This window comes from Sceloporus undulatus, chromosome 1 (genome assembly GCF_019175285.1).
Source record: "Sceloporus undulatus isolate JIND9_A2432 ecotype Alabama chromosome 1, SceUnd_v1.1, whole genome shotgun sequence".
Lineage (NCBI taxonomy): Eukaryota > Metazoa > Chordata > Lepidosauria > Squamata > Phrynosomatidae > Sceloporus > Sceloporus undulatus.
Genome location: NC_056522.1, coordinates 324,892,170 through 324,902,121, shown reverse-complemented (window position 1 = coordinate 324,902,121; position 9,952 = coordinate 324,892,170). Strand labels below are relative to the sequence as shown.

Here is a 9,952-nt window from a genome sequence, read left to right as displayed (position 1 = left end):
CTCTTTCCAGAGGAACTATGGGATAGGTTTTGCATGACAGCATCCCCTCTTCATGTCTCCCAAGACAGCCAGGCAGAATCCCTTCACAGAGCCCAGAGATCAATGGGGGAGGCTTCTGGCAAAGCGAATTTAGTAGGAAACCCAAGCTCTTTCCAGAGGAACTATGGGATAGGTTTTGCATGACAGCATCCCCTCTTCATGTCTCCCAAGACAGCCAGGCAGAATCCCTTCACAGAGCCCAGAGATCAATGGGGGAGGCTTCTGGCAAAGCGAATTTAGTAGGAAATCCAAGCTCTTTCCAGAGGAACTATGGGATAGGTTTTGCATGACAGTATCCCCTCTTCATGTCTCCCAAGACAGCCAGGGAGAATCCCTTCACAGAGCCCACAGATCAACGGGGGAGGCTTCTGGCAAAGCAGGGAGGGAGCACTCTTCCCAAAGATTCTCTTTCCAGGGTTGGAGGAGAAGGCAGATTCCGTTTGAGAAAGAGAGGGAGAAAGGCTCTATCCCCCCCCCCCCCCATTGATCAGAGCCCTTCCCTGTCTGGGCGAGATCAGATGCCTCCTCGCGAGGAGCCTTCCCTTCCCTGCCTGGGCGAGATCAGAGCCCAAGCGGGCAGGGAATGCCTCTTTGAGAGGAGCCTTCCCTTCCTGCCTCTCCTCCGTTAGAAATGGGCTCTCCCCACACAGAGGGGAGGTTGCAATCCACCGGGAGAAGCCTTGTAGTCCTTTGCAGATGCAGGCGCTTAAAGCGCTGAAGAGATTAAGTGCCTGTAAACCATTAAAATAAAAAATAAAAATAATCCTTATCTCTTATTGAAAGACCACAGCGAACAAAGGGGTGAGGGAAGAAAAAATGGCGACAGCCACGACGGATGGGGACAGAAAGGGCAACTCCCCCAAGGACAGCCCCCACCGCAGTCCGCTCCTCCCATCCATCCAACCCGATTCAAAGGCTGTCGTTCCTATTTAAATACTCCGGTTCCTAACTCGAATCAATGGAAAAACGTAGGTCGGACCCTAGTGTTTTTTTAACACGTGTTAAATGAGGAAAATTCGATTTAAATTTTTATCCCGCTCTACGATTCGATTTGTAGTGGGGACGATTGCGGGTTGCTCTAGAACCGTTCTAGGTTTAAATCGGATCCTAATATGAACGCCACTCCTTGGATTCGATTCAGAACACGGGGTTTCCCCTAGTGGGAACATCCCCTTAGAGTCCTCAGCCAGAGAGCTCTCATGCCTCACCAAATTACAGACTCCAGGATTACACAGGATAGAACCAGTTGGAGAAGAATCATAGTCTGTAATTCTGTGACCTGCTTAGTAAAATCTATTTTTTCTTCCACGTTGACAATGGAATTATTATTACTAGTGGATGGCTTGATAACATGCTATAAACAGGATTCCTCATAAAACATTTGAGAAAACTGGAAGAAGAATAGACAGCTACAATAATAAGTCTCCACTTAGGGAAGAGGTGTGAGTCCTATACAAGTACTGTACATGGTATGTGCACTGATGCTTCCTCTCTGTAAGAACAAGGTTTTCCAGATGTTTTGTCACACACAGTTGTTCCTCATTCCTCCCAGGTTAAAAGTCAATGAAGTAGAATAATCATCAAGTAAGCCACTTACTCAGTTCACTCACATGAATGTACAAATGTACAAATATTCTTTCAGCTATGTGAACTGTTATCTTAAAATAATGATTTGCCTAGAATCGCACATTTACTCAAGGGATGTTTAGTTCTCTCGGTCAAATTCTTCACAACATCTCCATAATTAAAAACACTAGAGCCAATGCAAAAGTGATGTTTAGATGTACACACCTGTCCTTGTCCATTATACAAAAGGAAAAAGGAAAACTAGCTGCTATCTTCTCAAATTCTTCCTGAGAAATGTATCCATCCTGATCATGGTCATAATTTTTGAAAACTGACTGTACAAAAAAACAAGGAAAAACATTAAATTCAAGCAAGTTAAATTTATTTATTTATATTTATCTATTTGTATCCCGCTCTTTTCCCAGAACTGGATCTCAGAGCCGCTTCACAGCATTAAAAACAGTACCATTAAAAACATTTTTTAAAATGTACACTAAAAAAGAATTAAATTATTACAGTATAATAATAATAATAAAGATTTATTTATAGCCCGCCCAATCACGAAGAATCCTGGCGGGTTACAACAATAAAATACATAAATTACAATGAAGTTAAAAATCAAACCCTAAACCTATTAAAACAGATAGTTATTACAAGTATAAAACATATTTTAAAAAGACAAAACTATATATAGAGAAAAAAACTACAGTGGTACCCCGGGTTACGAAAATAATTCGTTCCGCCGCCGCGTTCGTAACCCGAAATCCTTCGTAAGCCGAAAAAGCCATAGGCGCTAATGGGGAAAAGCCGCGATTTCGTGCGAAATAGCGCCGAAAAGCACCAAAAAAAATTTCGTAACCCGAAATAACCTTCGTAACCCGGAACAGTTTTTTCCTATTGATTTTTTTCGTAACCCGGAAATTTCGTAAGGCGGTGCTTTCGTATCCCGGGGTACCACTGTATATCAAATTTTTAAAGTAGTCCAACAGCCCAGCCTGTCCATATAGCAATTCCTTAAACGCCTGTTTGAACAGGTAGGTCTTCACCTGCCGGAGGAAGGCCATCAAGGAGGAAGCCATTCTGATCTCACTGGGCAGGGAGTACCAGAGTCTAGGGGCAGCCACCAAGAAGGCCCTCCCTACCACTTTAAGTTTTGAAAAGCACTTGTCACACCTTGGAAGAGTATAAACACAGTAATTTTTTTGATGTTTGTGATTTAAAATTTAAAATAAAATACTTTTCTGCATGGGGTTATTATACTAAAAAGAGGTAAATTTATGAACAGTGAAATTCTTGAGTGACATATAGCCATTTTAATACTGCCAATAAAATATAGTGACTTCTGCTAGCTATACTGATAATGGTTTTTCCGTTTAGCTCTCTTCATCTCTTCATAAACTCCATGCAGTTCTAGTACACACAAGATTTAAAGACTTCATAAAATTTAGACAATTTAGCAAAACATTTAGTTATTAATACCACATCTACCTCTTGGCCCTTTCACACAACACAATTCTAGCACTTTGATTCCACATTAATGGCCATGTTCCATCCTAAAGAATCCAAGGACTCATTCCCACTGGCATTATAACCCGATTTCCGATTCAGCTTTGCTCCGTGTCAGTAACCAATTCCAAAAGGTCCCTCATTCCCACTCTAAAAAAGGATCTTCTATGGAATTGCTTTTTTTGGCACAATTATCGTCCCCATTTGCACTGCTTCAAAATCTTTGTGTCAATTATCACTGGGAGGAAGGGAGAAGGAGGTCTCTTCTCCATGATCCCGGCCTAGTCAGGCTTCTTTGGGCCCCCACCGCCGACCCTCCTCCTCCTCCAACTTGTGGGGCCCCAGTGGAGCAGAAGCCCTTTGCCTGTGCCCTGGAGCCCCTCCACTGACCCTGCTCTCCACCATCTGCAGCTTCGCCCTGGGACACAGGAGGATGGTGTCTGTATTGGGGGTCTCTGGAAGTATGGGGGGCTATGGGAGCCTGTCCCACTTGCCCCTGCACCCAATCCTCCACCCGCACAAATACCCAAATCACCCCAGCAAGACCCTGGTCCACGAGCGGCCCTACCCTTGCCCCTCTGAGAGCTGCAACCACTGCTTCTCCCACTCCAACAAGCTGACCTGCCACCTCTGCATGCACATGAGCCACAAGCCCTTCCAGTGATGCACCACACCAAGGAACCCCGGAGAAGGAGGGGGATGAAAGAAGGGACCCAGGAGAAGGAGAATGACAGGGGACACATTTTTTAAAAAATTAAATTAATCGATGAATTAATAGATTGGTTCAGCAACTACTTGCCTTTGCAAATAGTTGGTAAACCAATCTATCAATTCATTGATTAATTTAATTTAAAAAAAGCATCCATAGGTCACATCAACAAATACACTGTGGGGTGTGTGTGACATCTCCAAAATGGGGAGGGATTGTAAACACCCCTCTGCCATTAGTCCCTCCCCTCCAGAATGAATCGATTCTGATCTGTCGTTCCCACTTATTGATCTCGCTTCAGAATCCATTCTTCTCAGAAGAACAGTATAGAAACTACTCTCTGGAAAAACTTTTTTTTTTGTCTTTGCCTCACTTTATGACAGGAATCGATCACAGTGTGACAGGAACCGGTTTCAAATGGGAATGAGAGTCATTTATACCGATCGGCAGTTCGCTCTATTTCATAGTGGGAATGCACTCCTAGTAACTGTAAACTCATGGGGGTATTTCTCAGCCAGAAAGCTACTGTGCCTCACCAAATCACAAATCCCAGGATTAGAACTTACACCTGCTAAAGTGAAATCACAGTGCTATAGCTGTGTAGTGTAAAAGGACCCTCTTTGTCTCTAGTTATCCTTCTTTGCTTCATTAATGTTTCATAAATCCTTTTAAATCCTACCAAACGTCTTCTCTTTATCACAACTTTCACATCCCACCCCCTGTATGATACATTTCAAGCTATATTTGGGGTGTTTTTGAGCTATACTGAGAATAATAAACAAAACACAGAAATACAGACTTAATAGCTTCAGGTTTTATAGCATCATGGTTTTATGTCTGGGTGACATGTTATCCCACATTCAGTATTGCTACAGTGTTTTTTCTACTTTTAGTTATTCAGAAGTGTAGTGCAATGTGAATTTTGGCTATTCTGAAAATTTCTCTGATTTTGCTTCATATTATTGGTAGATGCTAGTACCAACTATTATCGTATAGTGGTCTCAATGCATTCTTTAAGTAAGACTATGCTTGATAGGATCATGGATCTTACAACAGTGACATTGGTTCTCATAGTGAATGTACAATGAACTTGGCAATAAACCAAATCAAGAACCCAAGAACATAAGAAGTTGCTATCAAACATGTATGGTAAATATTAACACATACTTACATCTACCATCCTCTGAACATGCTTACTTATGGTCTTTGGATCAGGTTTTGGGGCTACACCAGAGGCCCAGTCTGCTACTACTGCTGGGGGTTTAGAAGGCGTCAAAGGCTACAGTAAGAATAAGAATATACAAATAAAACCTTCATTTCTGTGTTATTATAGGAAAAAGAATGGTGATGCTCTTCTATAAATATTGCCTTTAGAAACAGTTATTACCGTATATACTCGTGTATAAGTTGATCTCATGTATAAGTCGAGGTCAATTTTTGGGGCCAAAAATATGGATTTTCATATGACCCGTGGATAAGTCAAGGGTGTGCTCCCATCAGCGTTTCCCTCACTGGGCTTTCCTTGCAAAAGAAGCCCAGAAAGGGAGAGGCTTTTAGGTGATTGCGCATCCTCCTGGCGTCTCCTCAGCCAGGTCCCTTCGCTGAGGAAAGGGCCTCGCCGAAAAGAGGCTTTTGGGGAAGGCGGTCGCCCTTCCCAGCGTCCCCTGAGCAAGGCTCCTTCCCAAGGGAAAGGGCCTCACCGAAAAGAGGCTTTTGGGGAGGGTGATTACCCTTCCCAGCATCCCCTGAGCGAGGCTCCTTCCCAAGGGAAGGGGCCTCGCCCAGGAGAGGCTTCTGGGGAGGGCAATCGCCCTACCCAGCGTCCCCTGAGCGAGGTGCCTTCTCAAGGGAAGGGGCCTTGCCCAGGAGAGGCTTCTGGGGAGGGCGATCACCATCCCCAGCATCCCCTCAATGAGGCTCCTTCCCAAGGGAAGGGGTCTCGACCAGGAGAGGCTTTGGGGAGGGCGATCGCCATCCCCGGTCTCTCCTCCGCCTGGCTCTTTCCCCAGAGAAGGGGCCTGGCCGAGGAGAGGCTTTGGGGAGGGCGATCACCATCCCTGGCGTCTCCTCATCCAGGCCCCTTCTGGGGGGGAGAGCCTGGTGGAAGAGATGCTGCAGGGCGCGCGATCGTCTCCATCGCTGGGAGGGAGCCGGGCCAAGCGGGGGCTGCGGGGCAATCGGTCACCCTTGCCAGCATCTCCCCAGCTGGGCTATCTCTTGCAGAGGTAGCCCGGCTGGGGAGAGGCTTGGTCAAAGTACTGCATTGCCCCATTGATAAGTCGACCCGCGATTTTGGACGTCATTTTAGGGCAAAAATTTCTCGACTTATAGTCGAGTATATACGGTACTTCATGCCTTAGTCCTTACAAAATTTTCAGCACTCTAGGAAACCAAACAATATGTTAGAGACACATCCAATATCCACAAAATAATGACACTTTTATTGGCACAACAAAAAAAAATGCTAAAAAATACATCATGCAAGCTTTTGAAGCTACACTGGCTTTTTCAGCAGATAAAAGTGTCTTTCCAGTCAGGCTTCCCTTCTCATTTGGGAGCCAAGCAGGATCTTTTAAAAAGGAGCAACTGTAATCCTCACACAATGAACAATAGTGGCAAGAGTATGAACTTTATTGCATAGCGTTATGATAACGTTCCGGGAACCGAATGAGAACAGAACGCAGCAAAGTTTCCTGCACGGTTTGGTTCCCACCGAGTTCCCATTCTGAGCTCTAAGTGTTCCAACAGCATTCCAGGGTGAGAACGATGAAAAACAGTTCTCAGACAGATGGAACGTTATCATACTGGTACATGAAAAGTTAGTGCAGTAATCCTATCCATTCTTATATCCGTTCTGTCAGTCCTCGTGTCCTGATCGGCTGAGATAATTTTCTCCTTTGAAGTCATAGAGCATCCAAAAAGTCTAATGCTCTTCCAGGTATGACGTGGCACCATGTTAACATGTCGGAATGATTTTCCTCAAAGCAGAAATGGTTTTCCCCCACTTCATATTTAAACACACTTTAACATGTGAAAATATTTTATTTTTTATTTTATATGTGTGTGATATGTATATTCATGAATATCTATCTTGCTATCTGTATGTGTGTATCTTTCTATCTGTATATATATAAAATCGGTATTGATACATACATATATATTAATATAGAAGATATAAATATATGCATATGTGATATAATCACAGATGCACATGTGTGTTCGTGTGTGTGTATGTATATCTATCTATCTATCTATCTATCTATAGATATAGATATAATGGAGATAGATAGACAGATAGACAGACAGACAGACACAGAGGCATGTGTGTGTGTGTGTATAGATATATCTATCTGTGTGTGTGTGTGTGTGTGTGTGTGTGTGTGTATGTATATATATATATATATATAATTGTTATGGAGATACACATATATGTATACAAATATGCATATATGTGTGTGTATGTATGTATATAATATTGTTAAGGAGAAAAATATACATATATGGCGTGTGTATGCATATGTATATAGATATATCTCTCTATGTGTGTGTGATATATATAAATTACTCCCCCCTCCAAAAAAAAATCTGTGTACCTACCCACACTGTGAGTAGAAACAAACTGTGATGAGGAATACCTAGAATTTGCTTGCTAGAAGGAAGACTATCTATCTACACTGATGAAGTAAAGAATTTTCAATCCAAAGTACACATCATCAATTTATCATTATTAGTATATCATCAGTATATCATTAGTAGTACATCATACAGAATTCAACTGGACTTGTAGGTTGGTGAAGAATTAATTCTAGTATGTCAGAGAAGACTTGTGCCTCATCAAGGTACAATCCCTAGAATTCTGAAGCACAGAGTAATGTTAGATGAAGCGATGGCCAACTGCTTTACACCAGCATTTTGAATAAACCTAAAATAAAGTAGATGTAATTATAAATCCCCTCAATATGTAGGAACTCCCAATCCTTATCCATTTCAGCATTAATTGTTCTTTTTGGGTTTTTTCTTTTCTTTTTAATAATGTAATACCACACTGTTCAAGGTTTTTAAAAAAAAACACTTTGGAATTTGTCTGGAAAACTAATTTATACTGGACGTTAGTCTTCACATTAAGAAAGCTCCATCAGATATTTATTGATCTTTGTTAGATGAAGAGACAGCATTGTGATGCTGCAGCAAAAAAAAAACCTAATGCTAGGTCAGTGTGATGAAACAGCAAATAAGGCATTCAAAGGGGGGTTCGGTGCGATATAATGTGTTCCCGTTATGTTATCATCCCATTCTTAATTCTCGAATGCAATGAGTCCCATTTTCAGATCATTTTGCCACTGAACGTTTTCAGAACTTGATGGGAATGTTATAGGTTCTAATGTGATAAAGTTCTATATCAGGCGTCATTCTGGAAGTACTCTCTGTCCTTTCAAATCAGGTTTGACAAGAAACAGGAAAAGTTGCCCTCACTAACTCAACCCAAGAGTTTTCTTGAAATTGTTGTCTTTGGAGACAACTCCTTTGCTTGCACTGGGGACCCACCTTAAGTACTTTCACAGTTGGTCCTTTTTTAAAAAATATCTTGCTTGGCTCTGTGTGAGAAGGGAAGCCTAAGTAAAAAGTCTATAGGAAGGTTTGGCTTAGACATTTGTGTCATACAGTAAAGGCAACCTCTATGACGGTTAGTGCCTGATCTGGCTTTTTGTTAAATTATTATAGCTCAATCCCTCCCCGCCTCCCCCCAAGATACTGTGTATAGGTGCAGGAATGGCTGCTTTGCTCTATTCTGAATCTGATGTGTCTCAGTAACCAATGCTGCAAGTGTGGTTTGTTTGTTTGTATTAAGGATGTTATCTTCAATAATATTTATAACCTGAGTGTTGCATTGCATTTACTGAGTGGTTCTAATCTTTGAAGTACTGTTACTGAAATATTTATATGCGACACCATTTTTGGCTTAAATATTATGATTAAAGTGGTTAGAATACGTGAAAATATAATTTTATTTGTGGGAATTAGTATATCAATTAATTCTAAATCTAATAACAATAGCACAGTAAGTATCAACAACTTGTTTTTAATGATATAATGGATGATATAAGAAAATGAAACTTAAAACAGTTCTGAAACAATTGGTTAGAGTTCTTACTGCAGCTCGGTGACTTCTTGGCTCCCGTGCATATGAAAGTTCATAAATTTCATCTTCGGTGTAGTAAAGATCAAGGGACAACTGCAAACAAACACAACAGTTCACTTTTTTAAATGCTGCAGCATCCAATGAGTTTGTTGGGGATTTTGTATGATACAAAAACCAATTTACAATATATCAATATATCACTTAAAATAGAACCAGTCTAGTGGGGTAGCAAATGCTGACCTGTAGAAATCCTGGTTCATGTCTCCACTGAACCAGGAAACTCACTGGGTGACCTTGAAACCATCTCACCTCCCTTATAGAACTGTTGTGAGAAAAATAAATAGAGAGGAACAGAACCACTTACACACCTTGAGCTCACTGAAGCCAAAATGGGGTGCAAACACAACTAATAAATATAATAAACACCTAAATAAAATCAAGAACAATTTTGAGTCCTAGTGTCACAGGCAATGCAAAGTGAATACATGGTTTGCATCCTATTCATGAATTATGTTGTGGCCATCTGTCGGAGATGGTTTGATTTTGAGTTCCTGCATAGCAGGGGGTTGGACTGGATGGCCTTTGTGGTCTCTTCCAACTCTGATTTTATTATTCAAATCCATTTAACTTCCAATTCTATGATTCTATGTTGTCTGACTTGCAATTCACTTTTATGGTCACTTCACTGGTCAGAATTGTCAGCAGATGCCTAACACAGCATGTCCAGCTACAGGAAAAGAACTGGGTGCAACCTCACTCATCTGCCCCACTCTCCAGCATCACAGAAGTTGAAATACTGGGATTGGGAATGCACTGTTTAAAAGGTAGGTTTCAGGGATAGCAGGACCCCAACCTGTATTTTCCAGCATCAGCCCATATGAATCTTAGTAATCAAAAAAATGATCTGCAATTCAGCCACTTATAAGGTGAGACTGGAACTAACATAAAATGAGTACTATTTTCTTCCAGCATGCAGTTTCTTTCACCCTTTG

The 9,952-nt window shown here is 41.5% G+C and overlaps 1 protein-coding gene across 1 annotated transcript in view; it reads right to left on the bottom strand.

Moving 5' to 3' along the window:
* The window catches only part of RASGRP1 (RAS guanyl releasing protein 1), a 105,408-nt gene that overhangs the window by 25,910 nt on the left and 69,546 nt on the right, over positions 1-9,952 (bottom strand). Inside the window, 3 exon segments of the mRNA XM_042444374.1 lie at positions 1,831-1,940; positions 4,992-5,099; positions 8,973-9,053. Coding sequence (XP_042300308.1) covers positions 1,831-1,940; positions 4,992-5,099; positions 8,973-9,053 — 299 coding nt within the window.